The sequence below is a fragment of the Labrus bergylta genome, chromosome 2 (assembly GCF_963930695.1).
Source record: "Labrus bergylta chromosome 2, fLabBer1.1, whole genome shotgun sequence".
NCBI lineage: Eukaryota > Metazoa > Chordata > Actinopteri > Labriformes > Labridae > Labrus > Labrus bergylta.
In genome coordinates this window covers 12,923,056-12,947,861 of record NC_089196.1, presented here as the reverse complement: position 1 = coordinate 12,947,861, position 24,806 = coordinate 12,923,056, and the positions used below count along the sequence as shown (strand labels likewise).

The 24,806-nt window shown below is 39.2% G+C and overlaps 2 protein-coding genes across 2 annotated transcripts; one reads left to right on the top strand and one right to left on the bottom strand.

Moving 5' to 3' along the window:
* Nucleotides 1–2,635: 2,635 nt before the first annotated feature.
* Nucleotides 2,636–11,165, top strand: LOC110001580 (hyaluronan and proteoglycan link protein 1). Its single transcript, XM_020657070.3, has 4 exons — nucleotides 2,636–2,913; nucleotides 7,624–7,959; nucleotides 9,012–9,314; nucleotides 9,565–11,165. The coding sequence occupies exons 1-4, from the start codon at nucleotides 2,823–2,825 to the stop codon at nucleotides 9,852–9,854; spliced, it is 1,020 nt and encodes a 339-aa protein (XP_020512726.2). The 5' UTR covers nucleotides 2,636–2,822; the 3' UTR covers nucleotides 9,855–11,165.
* Nucleotides 11,166–13,082: 1,917 nt separating this feature from the next.
* On the bottom strand, nucleotides 13,083–24,542 carry LOC110001756 (versican core protein). The gene is made up of 8 exons (XM_065965171.1): nucleotides 20,138–24,542; nucleotides 19,941–20,054; nucleotides 19,678–19,791; nucleotides 17,941–18,099; nucleotides 17,600–17,682; nucleotides 15,487–15,631; nucleotides 15,203–15,385; nucleotides 13,083–15,093 (listed from the first exon to the last, which is right to left on the bottom strand). Exons 1-8 carry the CDS (start codon nucleotides 24,522–24,524, stop codon nucleotides 14,942–14,944), a joined length of 5,337 nt encoding a protein of 1,778 aa, XP_065821243.1. The 5' UTR covers nucleotides 24,525–24,542; the 3' UTR covers nucleotides 13,083–14,941.
* Between the last annotated feature and the right edge of the window lie 264 nt (nucleotides 24,543–24,806).

Below are 24,806 nucleotides of genomic sequence, written 5' to 3'. Positions count from 1 at the left end.
CTTTTGGTTTCTTCAATTCTATTTCACATCTCTGAGCACTGAAATTAAGCCCTTGGGGTCTCATTCAAGAGAGACACAGCGGAGCCTGTTAGAAATGTCATCCCCTTTGTGTTTTATAGCCTTTCTTTCAGGTCTAAATCTGTTTTATCTGTTTTCCATTGGACCTTTTAGTCCTAGTAGGTGCTTTAATATCCAACTGTTTCACGAGTAGTTTAATTTGGGAATAGAAAATAGAAAAGCAGAAAATACAATAATACAAGATTTATTTTGTGCTTAGCAATGGGTGGACTAACTTTCCTGCTAAGTGCATATTGGTGGTACAGTACAAAATTTGATAATGTCGTCCATGACTTACTCATTTGTTCTTGTTTTATTGTATGTATGCTGCTGAAAAGTGCTATATAAATAAACTTTACTTTACTTGTGCTATTGTCTTGTTTTTTTTAACAAGATCTTGCTGCACCCTTTTCTTTCTTGGCACCTAAACGAAAAAAAAGTCACCAACTGTTTATCCCTGCGAACCTGACTCTATTTGCAAGACAGAATTGGAGCAAAACAGGCATGAATTTATCTTTTGTTATGCAAAATGTGGCTCAAATTAAGATAAGTTGGATGCAAACTCTTTTTCAAACAGGACTCTTTCTGGCCAAGTCATCACAAATGAAATCCTCCAGACTCATGGTCAAAAAAAAAAAAATCTATTTATCTATTCACCCATCCATCTATCTATCTATCTATCTATCTATCTATCTATCTATCTATATATCTATCTATCAGTTATACCTTTGGCTACAGGTCATGCTTTCTCTCCCAAACCTGAGTTCTCATAGAAACTGCCAAGCTCTTTCAAATGCAGTTGACAATCTCAATATTTACAGTTTTGCAAATAGATATCTGCTGATTGTAAACTCAGATCAAGTTTTTTTCTAATAGTTCTAACTTCTTTTTAGTTTCTAGCATTCATCCACAATGTATCTAAATGGCAAAGCTGCAGCAAAATGTGCTTTTCTTTTCCTCAGTCTTGTCAATAGTTCAGCATACTAATATTGTAACACAAAAGTGATTTTCTTCAAACATATGTTTGCCAGATTTCTGTGTTCACACAAATGGCTGGTTGCTGGGAAGGAAGGAAGGAAGCAAGCGTCTCCTTTTATGCAGCAATCTTGCCGTTAACAGTTAAATTGCTTCAATTGCCTTTGAAATTGTAAGAGTATCTCACAGATGCTGCCATGACGCAGAAGGTGAATGGTTTAAACTTACAGTCTGTGTCAGGAGGAGTCTCTGTGCCCTCACACTGGGGACGTGGATGTTTGTAATTTTAGCCATTGTTCTGTCTTATGTAATAGTTCTTCAGATCTCCAGGGGAATGGAGGTTTTGAAGCAAAGGGTAGAGGGGATGTACCCAGGGCAAGCTGGGACTTCAGAATATACAACAGGGGCCCACCATGTAATCTCTGTGGGGTTTGAGGGTTTGACAGACAGGGCCAAGGAAAGAAAGAGAGAGACATGGAAAGAAAACTGTTTGGGTTTTCCCAGCTGCAATAACTAAAGTGATGGAGTGGTCTAGAACAGCATCTGCAGCGTGTTTCTGCTCTCTGTACCTTACCATCTTTCAAAGACAATCAGGATGGCTGAGAAAACGTTTAGAAGGGACCACACAGGCCCACTGTGCTCATAGCTGGTCGCAAATCCACGTCCTATCTCACTAAAGCTATTCTTTCTCCACTACTTTATTAGAAAAAGCCAGAGAGAGACATCCTCACACAATTTACAGTGACTCTGTCAGTATCCAACTGTGGGGAGGGTTGGGATATGCTGACTTGGTTACAGATGTTGGAAATGTTCAACTAGGACAAGAGACGAAAAGCGTATGCACAGAAAAAATACTGAACGGAAAAGAAAGAAAGGGAAGAGAAGGGAGAGTATTAAATAGCAGAAGCAGCCTTATGTATACATCATTTTTATGATGACTTTTACATTGAAGGATCTTGCATTAAACACATGTTTAAGCCAACAGGAATGCAAAGTGAGTAGACATCAAGTCTATCACAAGTGTGTGTGTGTGTGTGTGTGTGTGTGTGTGTGGGGGGGGGGCAATATAGACAATTTAGGGTTATTAACAACAGAACATTTCCAGCATAAACACGTTCATTTTCACTTCTGATATTGAAGCCTTGTAAAGAGACCTTAAGAACATAAATTATGGAAATGGGTGTAAAATCTGAAGAAATCTGGGTAAAAACAATGAGAACATTTGAAGGCTGCAATCTATGAGACAAGACTAAGTCATCATTGGACTTTACTATTATCTTTCACTTATTGCCTCTAATAAGACTACATTTAAAGCTGATCAGTTTCATTTTTACTACCTACATTGTGATAATTTTGCTGTGTTGTGTTCCTTACATAAGTCATTGTTGTTCCTCTTATGTCTGGTATACATATTACTCCAGATTACTATCTGCTGCAAAATTGTCTATTCCTGCATCTGTCATTCTCCCAAGGGAGGAGGAAGTTTTTCAAGATAATGTGGCAAAGGGGAGCCAGTATAGAGTTGTGCATGGTGATGAGGGGAGGGGGAGTGGTCTCAAGCATGTAAAGCTTCAATAAAAGGCACTTGTCTGGACCACTAAGGAGCCCAAACTTTCCAGTAGCACCACCGGCGGCTGCTGCACAAAGACAGATAGAGGGACAGCTAGATGAATTCAAATTAAAGGAGAAATAAATACTAAGCTAAAATTTACCTTAAAATATTTAAAAGTTTGATAACTAAGTTGCTTTTTTTAAGTTTTATTTTTCCCCTTGTGTGAAAAAAAGAGAAAATGACGAGTCTGCTGTGCATCACGATATTTGTGCTGACTGTGGCAAGCAATGCATACAGCCAGGCAACAACTCCTCCCTTAACACCAATAGGTAAGATTTCATTTTTTTGTGGGGAAAAAAAGATCATAATGTAGAATTTGTGCATGTTTCTATCTTTTGTGAATGCATACATTGTTACTGTGCATGGGGAAACAAGAGAACCATAAGAATCAGATGTTTAATTGACCTGAGAAAAGTAGTGCCACAGCTCAGGATCCTGAAACAACAGAGTCATTGTAGCTGTAGGTAACAGAGTTGTCTCTGGGGTAAAACACACACTCTAACACACACTCTAACACACACACACACACACACACACACACACACACACACACACACACACACACACACACACACACACACACAAACACAGACACAGACCATGTGAGTCACCACTGACTCACTGACCCACTGCATACAGAGCAGCACAGCACAGCTTGCTGTTCAGAATCATTCTGTCATTCACAAAGATGCACACTATCTACAGTACAGAGTGAAAATCATACCACTTATACTACTGGTGTTACCTTTGACATGGGTCAAGTTGGCTGAAACTGGGATAGCAGTGCTTGTGACTTTTTGGGATGTCCAGAATTTCCCACGGTCAGGTCTTGGTCTATAAGACTTTTATTTTTCGGGCTCATCTTTCTCTTCCTCTGGTAGCAGAAAAAAAATAGAAAAAAAAACACTTAGAGAGAACCTGCACTCCATCCTGAGGTTGTTGTAATTCAAATTCACATCTGAAAACTAAACTCTGAAATAATGAAATATTTCTATTGCTGTGATAAACAATAAAAATGTCCAGCTACTGTGGATGCTCTTGTGTTGTATTAGTGGTATTTGCGCTTTCAGCAGCTCTGCAGGCTGACTCAGTAGATGTCAAATTAAGGGTGTCTCAGCTCTCTTGCTTCCAAGAGGGGAGGAAATAGTTTCTAGCTGGGGAGATACATTTTCTGTGGGTGGAGATCTTGGCTTTTTTAAAATCCAAACATTGAAAAGGATTCTTTTTGGCCAGTGGAGTCACATGTGCATTTGTGTATACAGTATTTCTATGTTTATGCATGACCTCACTGTCTGGGTTATGTAAAAGCACTGGTTCAGCTCAATCATTGTTCTATACAGTATAGCTTTTATTAGCCATATGAGCAGTGTATTCTCTTTCTGTTCACGGGGCGTTGCCTGTCCTAATACCTACTGACTCACTTTGGCATTGGGCGTTTTTGGACATCTGCCACAGTAACAGGCAGCCTGACAGGAGCAGAGTTAAGATTAACGACCTAAAGCCAAACCTATAGAGCCCCATGCTGAAAAGGGTCCAAATGACTCTGTTTTTCCCTGTGAGGTAATAGTCTGTTCAGTCTAATGCTTACTGTAGTTGTCGGTTACCAAGGCTTGGCTTGGTTGCTAAGGGCTGGGTGGGATCAAACAGTTTGGCTGGAAATGAGGCTGGGGGCTGAGTTTAAAATGCATTTACTGTAGGCCAGAAGATGAAATGTTAGTGGAGCCATGTTTGCTGCCATTGCATGTGTGTTAATTCAAAATGACTCGAAGTCTGTGACTGGAATTTCTATTTTGTGTAACCATGTGAGTGATACAAACCCATGTTGTTTGTGCTTGTTCTGCGTGAGAAAGCAGGAAAGAGTTTGTTGGAATTGGTGTGTAGGAGTTGGCCTGATGAGTTTGTCCCAGCTGTGCTTGTTAATTCTTTCTCCATATTGACACAATATGGAGCAGCAGCAGAAGAGAACAAAGCTGTGGGATATGGAAAATCATCCCATGTCTAACTGCACTTTCAAAAGGTGTGGCACATTACGCACAAGTTGATTACTTATATCCTTTTATCAAAGAGGGAAATGCGCCAGCTCATCCACATTGTGTTCATTTAATAACCTAAAGCAGAAATTATGCTTAGAGGTTTAACTGCAGAATTAGACTCTTGTAGTTTCAGAAAATGTAGGTCACTGAGAAGACTTGGACCATTGTGATGTTGTTGTTAATTTACAGTTCAGTGTTACAAAGAGGCAGATGGTTCCAATCACTTGCTAATACAAGTTTTAACAGAGTGAGAGAGGATTGTGCTCGGTCATAAAATCGCAGTAGGTCTTGGCTGCAGCTGCAGAGCTGTTTTTATTGTTATGCACATGTGTTCTTTTACATCTTTGCTGCACTACAAAAAATGCAGATACACACAATTCAGATTTATCTGATGACCCATTTTTATGTAAAATCCAACAATTTAGCACCACCTTTGACCTCAGGGAGTTTTACATGAATAGGATGTGGCTTGAGTTGTAACAAAGTGAAGAAAGGCTTTCTTCTCTTCCTGAAAGGCTAAGTACACACAACAGACTGGTGCTTTATGAGTGCAGTGTGTCCCTCATGGTCAGGGCTACATTCTCCTGTGGGACATGTGTCTGCCGGTTGCTGCAGGAGCAGGAAGAGAGTATGGAATTACTTTCAACATGCCTGTTTCCCTGTCTGCTACTACTGTCTCAAAGGCATCATTACCTTTAATGTGTTCCAGAGTATAAGACATGTTTGACTACTTGTATGCCTTCATGTAGTGAATTATACAGTATTAGGTTAGTATACAGTAAGCTAGTCCAAGATAACGTCTCAGCATTATGCTGCTTATGTAATGTTTCATCAGTTCTTTCATTCCCTCTTCACATTTTGTGCAAAACCACATTCAGCTGTCGTTTTTTTTTTCTCTGAACAGTCAAATCTTTCCATGAGAGAGCACAATAAGCCCTTAGTCTAACCTCTTGAGAATATTCTTGGCATAAATGCTGCATGGCATCACATATGGTGAGCTAAGTGTTGACGTCACCATCGCCTTCACCTTTCCAGGGCGTTTGATGAACAGTTTAGTCACCCTGTTCCCCTCAGGTTCAATCACACTTCATGCAACTGCTACCCATGCTGAGGGTTTATGAGACACGAGGAGCAGTGAGTCATTCTTCAACGACAGAACGGGCATTGAGGAATTGCGACTGCTTTCGAAGACATTAGTAATTAGCAGTGACAAAAGGGTGTTTCCTAGCTCATAATATACCTGGCATCTCGTTAACCAGTCAAGAGACAAGTGAGGCTACTGGATGGGGCAATGGAAGTAACTTCTGGCATATAAGAAGAATTGCAGTCTAGTGGAAGATGGAAGTAAAAATGACATGAAGTTGGACTGAAGGGTAGATTAACTCTGTCAGCAGTGCTTCTGCTAATTAAATCCTTCTGCAGGAAGGCTCAATATTAATGATCTGAGCACTGCTGAACAAAGTCCAGATACGCTTCTACTGTGTGGTTTGAACAGAGTACTACAACAGTTTCTGAAGGGTGTCGATTACAAATTGATGTAACTCCATGATGGGTACGTATGGTTTGGGATACAAATTATGAGTTAATCAGAGAGGAATGAATATTATTGAATGTGTATCTCATGAAATGGGCAAAACAGGACTGCAAAAAAGAAGGCGCCCCAACACACCATAATCAGTCAGAGAGGAGTCTGGTTTTGTTCATATATCTATATTGAGAAAGAGGGAAGAAAAATGAATCAAAAACAGAGCAGCTCAGGGTTTTTAGTGACTATAGACTTGCCAAGGGACACTCAAGAGACTGAATTCAGCTTCAGCCATAAACGATTAATACTGTCTCAATCATTTATTCAATAACCATATTATTTTTACAAATCCTGTGCATTGAAGGGGTTGACTCCACTTACAAGGTTGGTTTTCCAAGCTATACCTGTGGGGGGATGGGTGTCAGGGATCACATCCGTCCATCTGGTGCTTATTATTGCCTGGCACAGGCCACCACTCGCTGGCCAGGGTCTTCTTAACTAAGCAAGCCCTGTGAGGTCTAAACATGGAGGTCAAGGAGATTGTGGGAACCCGCGGCGAGACACAAATGACCTGCTGTTTTGATTTAAAGGGTGGTCTAGCTTTGACAGGGAGAATTGAAAGAAAGTGCACAGAGCAAATACACAGAGGAACAAAATAATGATGACAGCTAGACTCTGTATATCATCAACAATGTTATATGCTTACTTTGTCTGTTCTTCACTTGCTGCCTGATACTCTTTACAAAAATCTGATGGAACAGATGAAGAATAAGTATTTAAAGGGTTAAAGCTGTTGAACTAAAGGTTTTTAAGTGCCAGTTATGACAAGAGCAGGAAGGAGACTGAGGAGCAAGATTGGCTCAGGGGGCTGAAGACTGGCTGGTGTCCAAAACTGTATCTAATAAACCAAACAGGATACACCCAGACTCTTTGATAGCATCTGTGACGGAATGCTTTTCATCATAGCTGCATATGTGAAATATAATAATATTATGCATTATATATAATGCATATTTATCATTATTATATTATTATTATACATGCAAAAACATGTTACAATGTTACAATTCACTTAGCAGACGCTTTTATCCAAAGCGACGTACATCAGAGAGTAAGTACAACACTAATTCATTCATACACCGCCACCGAAGCAGCGGGAGCAATGCGGGGTTAAGTATCTTGCCCAAGGACACATCGGACATGTTTGCTCAGCTGGGGATCGAACCCTTGACCTTCCGGTTGAGAGGCGACGACTTTGTGTTTTCTTACACTGCCTCAGTTTCAAGTCATTGTTATATCAGTATATAACATAAACCAAACATTAATTATTCTTATATTATTCTCTAGTTTGAATATATGAACTATAAACCAAGTCATCACCAAACCCCAGTGAGGTAATATCATGTTTTCCTCTTTTCCAGTTATGGTTTTTGCCGACCTAGGCTCCAATGTCACCCTGCCTTGCCGGCTCTTGTCCAAGGACGATGGTCACATCGGTATCCGAGTCAAATGGTCCAAGGTGGCAGATGACGAGTCCCTGAATGAGGACGTGCTGCTTGCAATGGGATTGCACAGGAGGAGCTATGGCAACTTTTACAATCGCGTCTTTCTGCAGGAGCAAGACAATGAAGATGCTTCCTTAGTAATAAATGATGTGTCCATGGATGACACAGGAAAATACCGTTGTGAGATCGTCAACGGGATGGAAGACACAGTGCAAGAGTTCCTCTTGGAAATTAAAGCTGGTGACCTTAATGGTAAATCCCATTATTTGTATCTATCTAAAGATGTAGCGTCGAGATGGGCTTTAAACTTCATGTTTATATGAAAGTGTGAATGATAGGAGGTGCTTCATCACCAGTCATTTCAAATTTCCTTTCCCTGTTTTAAATGCATGCAAGATTAATAATTTCCTTTAACAATTTTCGTTTCAGTAATTATTGAAAACATCCACTTTTCCATGTTGCGGAAAAAGCGAAACATAAGAACAGAAAACTTGTGCTGATTTATCCAAACCACTGTGATGATTCAGTTATGATTACATTTGAATTATTTTGCCTAACCCAAACTAGAAACACATGTTTCTTTGTTTGCAGTCCATATTCTCATACATCCAATCCACTTATCACTCTAAATTGTCTTCCATTTAAAATTTGCCAAAGACAGATGGCTTTGTCATGCAAGTTAGGTGTATTTACATATTTATCCACAAATTCCTGAAACTTTGCCTTGCGACACCTTAGATCTTTTTCATATGTTTGAGCTCTTCATGAGCCAAAGGCAGCACCCACCCACCTTTTGTTGATCATTTTTCACATGTGTGAAGGCTCTCTCTGGGTGGAGGTTGTACAAGCACACAATATTTTAGACAACAGCTGTGTGAACAGAATCATTATAACTTTCTGATACTTCGGTTCAGCTTCCAAAATGTCTATGGAATACTGAAACAAAATCCATACGATTTTGATGATGTAAAAATGTGGTACAATTTAACTATCAAGCATTTCTTAACTCAAGCCTGAATTGTACTTTACTGATGTGCAAATATGGTGTTGAATTTATATTTCCCCACCACTTCTTGGGTCCATATTCATATTTGGCTTTGCTGAATAATCCAGCAGACCTTAAACCTAGTTGTATAGTTTTTTTTCCTGAAGAGGGGTAGACTAGCAAAACATTAATAAGTTATTAAAGTGCAGACATTTTGAGATACTTAATAGGCCTTCTTTAACTAACATTACAGTCACCATATAGACTTCAACGTTGACATATTTTATCTCATTTGTTTCACCTTTCCTGCATGTCTCAGGTGTTGTGTTCCCATACAACCCCCGTGTTGGCCGGTACAACATGAACTTCCAGGAAGCTTTTCAAGCCTGTGAGGACCAAGATGCTGCGATCGCCACCTATGATCAGCTGTTTGAAGCCTGGAAGGATGGTCTGGACTGGTGCAATGCTGGATGGTTGGCTGATGGTTCAGTGAAGTATCCAATCATCAAATCCAGAGCTCCTTGTGGTGGGGCCAACAATGAGCCTGGTGTCAGAAGCTATGGCCTCCCTGACAAAAACTCTAGCCGCTTTGACGTGTTCTGCTATGCTTCTGCACTCAAGGGTGAGTGTCGATTTTATTTTTAACTATCCATTTTCTTTATTCATTATTTTATATATCTATTATTCCTGTGATGGGAATTCACAAGAGAACACATTGTAATTTAAGGTTTGGGAAAAAATATGCTACGTATGGCCAGCTTAGCAGACAGTTTAAAAGAAAAATCAGAATTATACTCACTGATATTTGAATTAATCCCTGTACAAAATAGAGTTGTTCTGCTAACAGTCTGTTTTACTTTTTCTGCTGTCAGGACATTTCTATTGGCTGGTGCAGCCCGACAGGCTGACCTTTGCTGAGGCAATGCAGGCATGTGTCGATGATGGTGCAGAGATCGCTAAGGTTGGCCACATGTATGCCGCCTGGAAGCTTGAGGGCTACGATCGCTGCGATGCTGGATGGTTGGCTGACGGAAGTGTTCGCTACCCCATCTCCAGGCCTCGTAAGAACTGCAGCCCAACAGAAGGTGCAGTGCGCTTCCTCGGTTTCCCAGACAAAAGAGTTAAGTCTTATGGCGTCTACTGTTACAAAGATAAGCAGTGAGAGGGTAGATAGAAGTAACGAAAACCATAACCACCAAAGAGCTGCAGCAACCACATCCAATAATGTCATCTATAAAGCATTAAAGCTTTGGATTGTAACTAGCATGAACTCAATACCTTTCTGAAACTGTGATAACCATTTTTTGTAGCCATTAAGTTTTGTTTTTCTGTAACTGTGCATCCATTAGCAAAAATACTGTTGAGGAAAAGGCAATGGTGCCAATGTATGAGTGACATGACAGAGACAAGAACTTGATGGTTGTTGCACTTCATCTAAGTTTGTTTTGTCCTCCATAGAATGATTAGATAAGTGAAGTTGCAGATTTAAAGAATTTTTGCCCATAAAGAGATTTGCTGCTCTAGAACAGACTCAAGAACATAAAGGGGCTCCCACTGTTGAGCTATGGATATTTTATTTTCACTAATTCAAATGTTGAAAGGTTTCCAACTTAAGTAGTTGTGACTCAATTTACAGTTTAATAAGAAAATGAATGTAATTGTCTTATTGGGTTGTGTTTTTCTGAATAATAGCTACCATTAGTTCAATCCCAATACATTATGAAAGACATTTATACTTTTGTAACCTCATGCAGTAGGGTTTTTTTTAACTTTTTTTTTGTACTTCTTTTTTTTTTTTAAATCGTTTTACTCATAGACAACGTCTCTTGTTTTTTTTAATGTTAATATTGTTGTTGTTTTTTTTAAATAACCAATTCTGTGATTTTATTTTTCAATGTTGTTCACGGTAGTTTTGAGAAAAGTAACAACAGGTGTATTAAAAAAAACAGCTGCACATCAGGAAGTTAGTACATACAGTATCTCCCTCTTTTGCCCTGAACACAGCCTTTCATGAAAGTATATCTATCTTTCCAGTGGCACTCTTCTTATTCGTTAAATGCCAGAGTAAAGCTAATGATCCATTACACTTCTGAATGAGGATTCATTAATATTCATGGATCTGAATACTTTGGACCACTGTTGGCACTGTTGGACATACAGAGCTGGTTATTGAAACGTGTGTCTCATCGAGAAGACAACACCCTTTCAAGTTATCAGTTACAATAAAAAAATGTAACATTTTACCTTTTTTTACTTTTCTTAATCCTGGGCACTGACAAAAGTATTTACTGAAGGTTACATGTGGTAATATGAAGATGCATTGTTTGCAAAAACAAAACTTAAAAATGTCTGTTTTATTTGTGCATTTGTACACACCTGTGTATGAAAAAATGGTAAAGGTATTTTTGTATCTTGCTGCCATGTACCTTTTTCAACAAGCAGTTTGAAATAAAATATACAACGCTCAAATAAATATAGACTGTTTCATCAATTATTTAGTTTTATACACTGGGACAAAATCAACATGTTTGATGTGGGGTTATAAAGGTTTATTTAAATACTGTTTAAGCTGCCACGGACAGAGGCCATGTTTCTGGCATGTTGCCAGGAGGATTTAAGATTAGACTCCCTTCACATTTATTTATTCTCAGGCAAGGTTTTTTACTCATTGCCAGGGTGCAAGCCCACTACGGAAATAGACAAAGGGAACAGTACTACAGTCTTGAAGAGTGCTTGTAGGAATGCATGGGAATTGGGTCAGATTTAGGGTGATACAATAGTGAAATGCTTGGCAAATGTAAATGTCAATGATAGTGAAAAGTCCATTGATTCAGGATTTGTGTTTACTGGGACAGATAGGAACAGAAGAAAAAATGAGTATGTGGAGAACCTTTGTACTTTTTACAGCTTAGAAACACAAATAACCTTCCATAAAATCGGGGCAGTAAACTATACTATTACTATCTATCTATCTACAAAAAACATGGCATACAATGAGCCTCACAAAATCAACATTTTTCCTGTTGATTTTGCAGGAATAATGCTGAAAATTTACTTTGGTCTGCTTGTATGTTTTGAACCAATCAAATGCTGTTCTGAGTTTTAGCCAGTGTAATGATGCTACATCCCATAAACTTGTCAATCAATAGTATCCAGAGAGGGTAACTTGACTAGAGAAAAAAGTGAATGGTACACACTGCATCAGACAACAACATAATCTGAGGGGCCTGTCAAGCCAGAGCAGCAATCAGGAGCCAAGTTACCTTTAATTTCCAAAACAAACCTAGAAAGCTTGTTAAATCCCCTGGTTGAGGTTTTTCCGCTGATCACCATTAAGACATCTGCATTGCATGAGTCAAGAATGTGGGTAGACTCTTGCTAGCTTATCCAGGAGCTGCCTTTAATCACAAGCCAAGTCTTCTCTAATGACAGAATGGGCAGTCACTGTGAAAACCACAGCAATCTAACCTACATACAGATTACATCTACCGACTTCATGTAATTACCCTGGTAACAGTGCTTTATGCTATTAGGCTGGGATCTTTTTACTGCCATATACGGAGGCCCACTCGGAACTTGTTGAAATTCTATGCACTTCCGAAGCCTCTGTTTTTACACCAACGTATTTCATCTGCTTCTTTAAGCACAGCCATATAGGCATACCAAGTATTAGACATTCAAGAGGAGCCACCTGAGGCCATGCTACTAAGAAACATGTACTGCGATATAGTAATGGAGGTCCACATTTATGCAGCATTAGATGCACCATCCTATGTATTACTTTCCTCTAATCCTGAACCCATTTGTTGTGATTCACATTCACATGTAATATTTGCTTCTCCTGAAAGAACTACTGTGGCTTGTACAGCATGTCTGGTAAGGTTTTTCTGAATTCTGGTAAACATGCAAAACACTGCTATACTGAAAATTATACTCTGCTATGATGTATAATTGTAATACACAGAGTTGTGTTAATGTTTGTCACTGATTGCAGAGTTTTCATGAGTTTTATGAGTATGTGAGTGCTTTGCAGAAGAAAAGAAAATAGTTACTCTGCAACTAACACAAGCTTATAACTTAGTCAGATAGCACAACCTGCTGGTGAAACTACAGCACTACCTACTCCTTAGTGTAAGCGGACACCTTCTGACTTGCATTAAAGAAATATGTATTGAAAGATTGTTACTCAGTCAGAGCACTACAAAAAGACAGTCAAAGATTGAGAATCTAGATGCAGTCCGGCCAAACACGCATATCTTTGGAAATTCAAAGGAAACCACAACATACTGAGAAAACCTACACAATCTCAAGGGGTACATAAACAACACTGAAAAACTGTATAGCGCTGCCAACGCCTTTCTAAACATTTTTGTAAAAAGTACAGATTAAATATGATTTGTATATCATATCAATATATTTATTTTATTTCTTTGGTGATTTTAAGCAGGAAAATACAGTTTATCTTATCAAAAAATCCCAAACATTCACATTTTAAAATAAAAACTGTTATAAATATAAAATGATATTATATGCACATTGAGGCTTAAAAACACACATAGACATTCACAGGCAGAGCGAAATCATTTTTCGATCAAAAAACAAACAAACAAACAGGAGACATACATCACCATCCACAATTTAAAAAAAAGTTAAAGTAACAGAGAATTATTGCAGCCAATTGGGCCCTCTATATTCTTTGGTCCACTGTTGGCATTAAAGGTGTAAAAATACATAAATCCATCGTATCATCTTCCCTTTCAACCAGTCTGTGACCGTGGCTGGTCTCCTGTTGTGCATACAATAAAAAAATATGTGAAGAGCACTGCTGGGCCAGTTGACAGCATCATATTTTAAATGTGAGTATTATCCAACTGAGGAGATGAAGAGCAGCTTGAAAATAAATTATATGCATCCTTGCCAAAACAGCCCTTACGTTCAAGTCTTTTGGTTTTGTTTCACAAAATACATTCTCTCACTGCTTGATTCCAATTAACCACAATAACAGATATGTAAAGTTCGCAGAAGAAGAAAACCATCATAAGCCAAAGAGCATTAGACTCTTTGATTCATTAATAAAAAAACAGCATTACATGTGTTGTAAACATGCTGTAGAAACTAGTTTTAAGTTATGCACGGAACATCCAAAAGCATAAAACACAGGCTTCTTGAGCCACACATCCCTTCTTTAAAAAAAAAAAAAAAGGACATCTTTTGTTATTTGACGATAGAGGCTTATTTCGTGTTTGATTGCAAAAAAAATCCTACAAAGTTATATCAATACATTTTAGATCGTGTTTATAGGAATCTATCAATGAACATTCATCCATTGGCAAAACTTTGATTAGGTGATCTTATAAGAGATGTTATTTGGACTTCCAGAGCTGCCACCACTTGAAAAATCTACAATAATAAACTGAGTGATTTGGTAAGACTTCCCAAGACTTCAATGTGTTCGGGTCTGGAATGTCAATAACTTTCACCAAAAAAGCTATGAAACAATGATCCAGAAAAAATGGATTTGCATCTCTGCTGATGAGGCTTAAACTAGAGAGAGGAAGGCATTAAGGTGTGAAGTTTGATAGGCTGTAGAAAATTCAAAAAAGGCAAATGTAAACTGTGAGTCTTTGCATAATCCATCACTGCCACTGATGCCTCTTTGTGTTTTCAGATGCCATAACTGAATCTCTTGACATAGAATAAACAGTTGGAAAAACGAGGACTTCAATAGACATTTGCATGCATGACCGTGACAGTTAAAGAGAGTTCAGCTTAAAACAGCAAACAACACAATGGGTTTCTTTACATAAAATAAGCGCTATAATTTCACAACCTTTTTCTCTAGGACTATGAACAGTTATGATGACTTTAAATAGCACAGTCAAAGTACAAAGATATTAGACAACAGTCATAGTTGTATTTTTTGATGAGCAAAGGACAGAAAAGGAACTCTGCAGTTAGAAAAAAGAATTATTTTTTTTCCAGTAGCCAGCTGAAAGTATTTGATCCTCATTGGCACTGCACTGCCCCGTGAGAAGAAAAGTCATGTATCAATATATATATATTTTTTTTTACTAAAAGGCACTTCATAAAGTTCCATCGTCATCCAAGATGCAACAAAACTGCAGATCCATTTGGTTTCTTTTGTGAGTTTTCTCTTGTGCTTTTCCTTTGAAATCCCTTTTTCTCTTTTCACACAAGCATCAACTTTGTGTCCTTGTTTCAATGAAGCTGTTCCATGTTTATTGGCACTCAGTGTCTCTTCCGCCTATGTTGAGTTCTATCTCTCCTTCCTCTGTAAAGCTGTAAGCGGAAGGCCTCATCTGGCCATCTCTTGAAGTTGTTGACGCTGTAGAGACTATTATGTTGATGTCTTCTCATAAAAGTCCTCTGATAGCTCGATGCTGTCAATGAACAAATATTAGATTTATAACAGTGATGGTGCTTTTTAAGGCTCATACAGTGATAGAGCAAAGTGTACTGTATGTAATCAAAACAAAATTCTATACTTACGGTTCATACAGCTGATTTTAGGGTCATCCCACTGACCATTCCCACGACAACGGATAGTTGGGACATGTCTCTGAATAAAGCCTGTCCGGCACTGGTACCTCACCAGTGAGTTGATCTCATATTTCTCACGCTTCTTTCCAAAGGTGCGTGCATTCTCCACAAGAGGAGGCTGGCTACAGGCCACTGAAAAACACAAGTGTGAATATTAGAGGGAGTATTTCTAAAGTAAAAGAAGTATCTGTTGCATGTGTACTTTTTCTATCAAACTCTATTTGTCCTTTTACCTGTGCCCTTCTTGCAGGTGTAGGTGAGGTGGTAGTTGCAAGGAACATCATTCCATTGGCCATCTTCATGCCATATCATCACTACACAGTCCTCGCCAGAGGAGAAGAAGCTGTCAGGCTGGTTGGGCCTCCAGTTTTCATATTGCTAAAATAAGAGCAAGACATGATAATAAGTTGTGTGTCCTCAAGAGGACACTTCTTTGAATCTAAATGTATATTATTATAATAAAACAGACATTCAAACCCTTAAAATCAAGATCAATGTATTTTGTTATTTTATAATGGTTATATGTTATATGTATCTAGCTTGCTGTGGAAAGTGCACGAAACCACACTCATGATGCTAAGAAGGGTGTTGGGCTTAACAAGTATACATGCCAAAATGTGATCGGAGTCACATAGGAGCAAAAAAATCAGGTCACTTTTGCTTGCAGTGTAAATACAGCCTTATTCATGGGATTCACTCAAGAGGAAGCTACATTATGTTCTATGTTGCCAATTTAAATTCACCAACTTACTGAACTTGTCCATAAAGAGGGAAAATGACTAACACAAGGCAGAAATAACTTGTTTGACATGGGTCTATAATCTTTGTTCAGATAAGAGCCAGCTTACTGTGCTGTCAATGCAACCAGTGAGTAGGGTTTTTAATCAAGATTTGAAATCACACTGTTTCCCACTGCATGTTTTTAAATATTATTAATAAGCACCAATAGTTACTCAACAATACCACTGTATAATAATGAAACAATCTTGGATATGCTACAAGTACTGGACTGGAGGTCAATTTAAAAGTTACCTTAAAACTACGGTTTATATCATAACCTCACACAGTAATCATTCCTAACATTACACATTTAAGTCTGCAAGCACAAAAATCCACATGCACACACACAAATCCAGATTTACACATCAATACAGTATACACACAGCTGTAGTATTGTGGGGCATTTAGCCAGGAATTGATGCTACCAAAAGTCTTTCAGCATATTCTAGGTTCAAACAGGCCCTTCAACACTGTGATCCCTCACCCCCTTCCCCAAACTCACGCCCCAAGGCTCTGCTAGTCTGTCATTATGGTTAACAAACACACAGCCACTTCCTGTTCAGCTTACTCCAACTTAACAAATGAGTGACCTGTCAACAACAAAGCAGGCCTGTATCCTCCTAAAATAATCAAACAAACTTTGATCCCCCACACATAATCAAAAACACAACAAAAATTGGGTATTTCAGTCCTGATGTGATTCAAACTAATAACTTTTCTTTCAAAATCTCCAAAGGTAATTTTTTAAAAATCTTTTTTTTTTTTAACTCTAGTCTGGTTCATGATTATATTTTAATCCACTGGAAGTGACCACCCACCCAGACTCCCTGGGCTGCTTCTATCAACTGTTTCTCCAAGCACAGGTGCTGTCCATCTGTGTGTCTGCCTGCCTGGTGGCCATTCCCCCCGGGTGGCCCTGCCGGCTGGACCTTCTGATACATGTTAGGGTAGTAGGGGGATCATACCTGTCTACGCCTGCAAAATTCCCCTTTACAGCGTCACTCACACCCTCATCACCCCTCTATCTCTCAGCTAAGCAAGGATCTCCATAGGCTGCCTGTGCTTGCTTCTAACCCCAGGGCTGTCTCCATATCTCCCTTATCTCTGTTCCTGGACGATTATCTTTGAAGTGATACAAGCACATAGTAATTTGCCACTTTCCTGTCTTTTGAGGAAGCTGTTAAGAAGCTACAATCATTAAAGAAAACACACTTCCACTTCTCTGCTGTCTTTTAACTGTATTTATTAACAGTTTATATGCATCTCCCTTGCCCAGTCCTTTTCATAGGATTTCGATCTTTGTGCATTGTTACTGCACATAGATTTCTTCTGCTGGGCTCATATTGACTAAACAGCAAGTTCTACAGTACACTATGAACTGAGCCGTCACCCACCATGCTGTAGTGATATGAAGCAGAGGCATGTACGTCGTGAGAAGGTCCCTCTAGCCCAAGAAAATAATTAATTAGCTTAGATGACTGCCTTTGTCATCAGCATCTTGTCCAATGACTATTTCTGTGTCATCTTTGTTAAGACATAAGAATGTGAGAAAGCAGCCTGTCTTACCATAGGCCTGCCATCAGTCCAGCGGAAGTCACTGTCATACATCTTATCATTCAGGCCGATCCATTGATAGTCCTGTCCAAGACCTGTCATACAGGATAGAGTTAAACACAGCAGAACAAGTTTCTTTGTTATACCATATGCAATTTTAAGGACTGGCTACAGAAAGTGCAAGGGGAAGATAAAGAGAGCAATGGCATTATACATGCCTGAATTATTATCGTGCATTGACAATATAACAACCTCTGGGCATTTTATATAGTTTACGTTAAATGTTTAAATCTTCTTCAGGTTAAAATAAGTTCATGTTCTTAGGATCGATGATGTAGTGTAATCAAACATACGGTTAACAAAGTGTTGCTCCTCATGGGAGAGAATGCTGGTGAGATGAGCCCCGTGCATGCGACATTCTCTCTCCGCTGTGTCCCAGTTTCTTCTTTGGGGGAAGTACTTGTAGCAGTGGCCCTGAAACTTGTGCCAGCCATAGTCACATGTCTCCGTATCTGATGGATCAGAAAAAAAGGGAAAATGAGGATCAACGTTTTTTAAAATACAATAACTTTAAGCTGTAACTTGAATCCATGCATAACGAACCATAAAATCATCTTATTCTAACACATAAAACAACCAAACAGGCTACTGTTATCTCTGAATAATAACTCTACTCAGTATGAAAAAATACAAGTTGGATTATATCTTCAAGGCGCTAACAACAGCACTATGGATGCAAACAGTAATATAATAAATTAAGCACCAGTTACAACTAAGCTGTTTTATGTATAATCTGATGTTGCTGTCCACATTTTGACATGACAAAATTCCAAATTCAATTGAATATGAGCTTAAGAGACTTAAGAGAAGATGGTATTTATAAGGGATCTGAACATAGTCAAGGTATCCTTGTCAGATAATAATAAAAACCACACCTAACCCTATGAATGTCTTGCAATTACAGAAACTCAGATAACTGTATGTTTATTTCCCTTCTCAATCAAGTATCCAAAGAATAACAGAAAAAAATACTTTTTCCAATACTATCCCTCTTAAAGTTATTCTTACTGAGTCCTGGCAAATGTTTTAGTATAGTGGCTGAGTTCACAATCCACAAAAATTGGAATTAAAGTGAAGCACGACTTGCAAATCAAAGAAGTATTGTTATATGGGAACTAAATTCTGGTATGCCTTTGGTTGTCACATTTGTTATGTGGTAAAAGCCTTTGGTTGAACCTAAGGGTCATTTTATCTTGTATCTTTAACTGAGTGTCCAAAATGAATATTAAAATATGTGACATAAAGTCTACCATAATTGCAGTACAGTATACACCACATCTGATGCAGAATTAAGTGCTAAATATCTCATGTTCCCACTGTCTGTGTGTCTAAAACTTAAAGAAAATGAAAGTTAAGGATGTTTGGTCCGCCTCCCACAGACTAAGGTTGAGTGATTGTTTTAAGTGTAAAAACAAACTAAAGGAGATCTATTATGCTGATCCATTTTGAAATACATACATACAATGTTACAATGTTGGATAGCCATACTAAACCTATGCAAAGTCTTTAATCACAAGATACACAGTTGTTGGCATGATCCCCGAATGTGGTTTCCTGAAGCTCTGAATGAAATGTTACGGGCACTTCACGAGACTTGGCCAGAATGTGACATCAAGTATTACAGCAAAGCATGGAAAAAAGCTGTAGGGCATGCCTACAGCTCTTTCAAGAACAAGCCCACCCCAAAGCTCACTCAAATTTCCCTGCAACTGCAAACGGAGCTGGCCAATTGGAGGAAAGTGGGCATGTAGGGAGGGGGGCCTTAAAGAGACAGCAGCTGAAATAAGCCGTTTCTGAAATGAGGGGTTTTACTTTCACAAGTATTAGATAAATAAGGATGTTTTAGAGCAACAGATTTATCAACACTACTCAATAGGTGTACCAGACTGATATAATTCATTGTGAAAGTGAGTTTAATAGATCTTCTTTAACATGTGCAAGACCAGCTGTTTAATCAAGCTTTCATCAATCTGAACTAGAATACTCAGAAATATATGATCGAGAATCTATCAGATAAACAACAAACTTACCCTCCTCACAAAACAGCCCAGTGTAGCTAGGGAGACACACACATGTGATGGAAGCCAGCCCATCAACACATGTACCTCCGTTGAGGCAAGGGTTTGAGTGGCACTCATCAATATCTGCATGAGAAACACAGAACATGAGAAAAGACAAAAGCAAAAATAAATCCTCATCTATACCATATTAAAATAAGTATAATTTAATGCCTCTGAGGTGACAATTAAAGCAATGAGTTATGATGAGAAATTCCTATTTCACAATATCCTACCTGTTTCACAGCGATCACCACTGTACCCAGGAGCACAGCTACATGTGTAGATGCTTCCACTCTGGTAGCAAGATCCTCCATTCAGACAAATGTTTTCAGAACATGTGTTACCTTCTGTGTGGATAGAAAAAACAATAAATAATTTACTTCTTGTACATTTTAATGGGTTCCATAGATAGTCATTTAAAGAAAAGTACCTGGAATTTCAACAGTTTCGCCAAAAACAGTGTGCCCCAATCCAATGTTCGGCTGCGCAGTTGTTTCCTCTGTTCTCAGGGGTGATTCTTCTCCAGTGAGTGATGGAAGTGCAGGTATGTCATGGTTCAGTTTATTATTCCCCTCAGAAAAAGAAGATTGAGTTGAGGCTATGTCTGCAACCGACATCGTCCGACTTGGTTCCTGAGTCAATGTTGTTGTGAACTCTGTATGAGGCCTTATGGGTAATTCAGAGGGATGAGTTATATCTCCCTTACTAACAGAATCCATCTTTGAAGCTGTGGTAACATCTATCTTGTATACAGTCTTGATTTCACTCGGGGAAAGAGTTTGTTCCTCCATACTGTTTAGCTTTGGTTCATTTGTTGTTGACATCTCTTCAGACAAAATCTCAGAGGTGACGGATGTGCTTTCAGAACTGAATTTAGTGCTGAAATAATCGGAAGGTGATCTAGTTGTGACAGATAAATGTTCAGAAGTAATGTTCTCAACCTCATTGCCATTCAGTTTAACAGTGTCTGCTGTGGACATACTTTTTTCTGAGCTGCTGGTGCTTTTTGAAGCACCACCAGAGGAGGATGCAACACTGATGGGAGCTGAGGCAGAAGGCAACAAATTGATGGCTTCTGCTGCCACTACAGGTAACTGTGTTTTATTTTTTTCTGAGCTACTGTCAATGCTACTCACTGATTCAACAGGATAACTCTCAGATCTTTGCAAAACAACAGGTGGGATGGTAGTAGAAACTCCTTCTGTTCTAGGTGTTGTATTTTCATTGAACTGTGGAACTCCTTCTAATAAACTGTTTGTTAAGTCATAATCTGGGATGTTATCTCTATAATCTACAGAGGCAGCCACAGTTTCAGATACCAAAGAAGAGGCAGAACCTGAAATGGAAGCCATCAATGGGGTTTCAGTGCTTAACAGTGAAGACACGGTTGATGCTGGAATGATTTTAGCTTCCGTGGAGATTTGAATTGTTGTTGTCTTCCAAGATGGTTCAACGGAAGTTCCTGAAGAGGTTTCAGCTGAGCCTAAGTCTGTAGAAGATGAAGGCACAACAGCAGCAGTTTCTTCTTCTTTCTTAGTCAAGTTGTAATTTTCAAGTTTTGGAGTAGTATATTCAACCCCAGGAAGCAATGTTCCTTTGGAATATTCTGATGCATCTGTTGTTTTTGAAGGTTTTGCAACATCAGTTGATGTTTTAAGGACCTCACTGCCTTCGTTTGTGCTACCTTCAGCATAAGTTGAATCTTCTATAGTTACAGGTGCTTGGCTTGGTGCCTCAGCTGTCTTTTTTTCTTCTGACAGGGTTTCAACTCTGATATGGGTAGTTAAATCATTAGGGTTCACATGCATGCTTGTCTCCTCGCTGTGTACCATTGGGTTGGTTGTTGACAAGACATTTTTCTCATTGACGTTAATGTTGGGATGAAGAGTGAATGTGATCTCCGATCTGGCTTGTTGGAACAACTCAGATGGTGTAGTATCTGGTTCTGGAACAAAGGTGGTGACAAACTGAACCATGACATCAGGCTTTGCAGTGCTTTGTGAAAAAACCACTGGTGATGTAGAAATAAATGTTTTGTTAGAAGTGATTTGGTCCTTTGAGTTTAGTTCATGGGCTGGGGCTGATGTTGCACCATCAAAATGAGATGGAACTTTTACAGATGAAGATGCTTTCTCTGTCTCTGAGGTTATCTCACTCTTTTCGGTTTCTTCCTCTTGTGTCATTGTGAGGGGGGTTTGTGTGGTGAACAGTGGGGCTGATATGGCTGTGGATGGGGAGGACATGGATTTTTCTCTTTTAGCTGTGCTGACCATATACTCTTCACTGGACACCAGAGTAACTGAGCTTGTGTCTAATTTTTCCATTAAGGTTTGAGAAGGAAAAGATGAGGAAGTGGTGAGCTCAGTGACAGACTTAGTGCCATCATCAGTGTCCTCATGTGATAAATCAACTGGTCCTGGTTTGGTACTCGTCTCAACAGGGAAAACTCTCTGTGGTGTAGTAGAATCAGAGCTTAAGTTTGTAGACACAGCAGTAGTTGCGGTGGCCTGCAGTGTGATTGTCTCTTCACTGGATGTCTCCATACTAGAAACAGTGGATGGTTTTGTGGTGGACAGTAAATATTTAGAGGATGTTGATGTTGATCCAAATGACAAATCCATTGCTGGACTTGCATTTAAAGTTACTGGTGTAGGACCAGCTTGATCAGTCCCTGAACCCTCTGGTTCTTCTGTTACAATAAACGTTTGTGTCATTGTAACTGCTGTGACACCTCCAGCTTCCTCTCTCTGGATAGTGGGGTAAAATGAAGAAGATGGAACTATGACCATAGTATCTGCATCAATAATAATATTATCCTTGATGACAAGCTCTGGAGTGGGGTTACCTTGCGTTATAGTGCCGGTAACTGTTGAGAATAGGTCATTTTTTGCTTCCTCTGTAAATATGATGCTTTTGCTTGTTGATGGTTTAGACACATGCAGGACCATGGTGGGCGTTTGTTCAGATAAGTCAGTCTTTGCTTGGCTGCCACTGGGGGTAATGATCACAACCTGTTGGTCTGTTACACTATGATATACAATTGAGGGTATTGGGGTGGACATTCCTGTGAATCCATCTTGCTTCTGTTTGCTGCTGGAACTTATGTTGATGAAGTCACTAGGGTGTTCACTAACTGAATCTTCGGTTGAAAGGGGGGACATAGTTGTATAGGGCGATTGCATTATATGATCAGCTACAATACCGTCATTTTTACCCGTTTTCAAAACAGTAGCCTCTGTCATGTCATAAGTAATGGGGCTCTCAGTATCCATAGTACTTATAGCCTCCTGTAAAGAAATCTTCTCATCACAGGTTGGGATAATAGAAACTAAGGTTTCAGTTTCACCTGTTGCTTCTCCAAATGAGGTGTTCTCTTCCACTGATGGCTTTGAGGTAAAAATCTTAGTAGTTTGGTGAACCAAGCTCTTTCCTACTGTAAAAGTAGGGCCTGGAATTGTGGTTGATATTTCAGTTGCAGATATAGATGTGCTAACTGACTGGGTAGGTGTGACTGCATATGCCACAGTCATATTTGGCATCTCACTGTTGTAGACAGAAGAGGCAGTTATAACAGAGTTTTGAATATCAGATATACCATCTTCATGTGATGCTGTTGTTTTAGGTTTCTGCGTGGTAAAAATAGTAGAAGTACTTGTGACTGGTACAAATGCAGTTGACCCATTTGAAAAATCTATATCTGCACTTTCTACCTCGTCTGCAGTGTCATCTGGGAAGACTCCACTACCCTGTTCACTGATGGAATTTTCATTGCTTGTCATATGCGGTGATTGGGTTGATGACATGAATTCCTTAGTAAGCAGAGTACTGGCAAGAGTCGAGGATACAGTGTTTAGCATGCCTGATGTTCTGCCATTCTCATATATTTCAGTCTCTTCAGTGTTCACAACAAATTCTTTAGAATCAACTGATCCCTCTGCACCAGATCCATCTGTACTTGACTCAAAATCATACCCTTCACCTGAGTCACCTGAATTCTCGCTGTCAATGAAGGTAGAGGTTTCCTTTGAGGTAAACACTGTGACACTAGGGATTACAATGGGTTGCAAGGCTTTGATTGTATTGGAATTTGTGACGCTTAAAAATTCTTTAGTAACAGCAATTTCATCCTTGACAGTAATTAATGGTTTAAAAGTGGGGGTGATTAATGTTGTTGTTTGCACAGAGGGTCCCTCAGTACCTGTTGTTTCTTGGGAAGTTATATCTGAGAATGGAGAAGTGAGTTCTACTGAGTACTCAACTTCAATAGAATCACCACGTCCAGAGTCAGGTACTACTGTCATAGTTTCAAATGAAGACTCCTCTGTTTCAAACAGCAGTGAGGATTGGGTTGATGAATGTCGATCAGGTTGGAATGTGTTAATCTTTGTTGTTATAATATCTATTGGGGCCTCGAAGCTGTCAACTGAAGATTTGGCTGTAAAGTGGGAGGTTGTAGAGAACATGGTGACTGGTAATATTGGTTGCTCTGTGCTGAACAATGAGGGGGCTGTTGGAGCTATAATGTCTGCAAGTGAATCCTCAGATCTCTTTTCTCCTGAACTCTCTTGCTCTGTTGTTGAAATGGTAGAACTCAACATCGATGGAGAGGACATTTTCTCTATCTGACTTGTGGTTGCAAAAACCTCTGTTTTAGTTAACATTGAGGTTGGTTTCATACCGCTGGTGGTTGATGAGGCTGCAGGTACAGTGTTTTTTGGAGAACCACGTCTTTCATACTCCAGTGATACTGTTGCCGATGGTGCCTCAGTGCTATAGAGTGAAGATTTAGCTGTAACATGGGAGGTGGCAGAGAACATGGTTTGGCTTTGGTCAACTGAGATATCTTCCACTGTTGCTGTCATTAGAGAGCTTTGCTCAATCTTTCCGGAAAAAGGTGTTACTGCAGGACGTTCTGTCCCATCTATGTCAGTACTGTCTTGTCCAATAACTGGCAATGCTGTTGGTTTCTCTGTGCTGAACAATGAGGAGGCTGTTGAAGTTGTAGTGACTGTAACCAAGACCTCAGTTGTCTGATCTCCTGAGCTCTTTTCCTCTGTTGTTAGAATGGTAGAACCAAACATCGAAAGAGATGACATTTT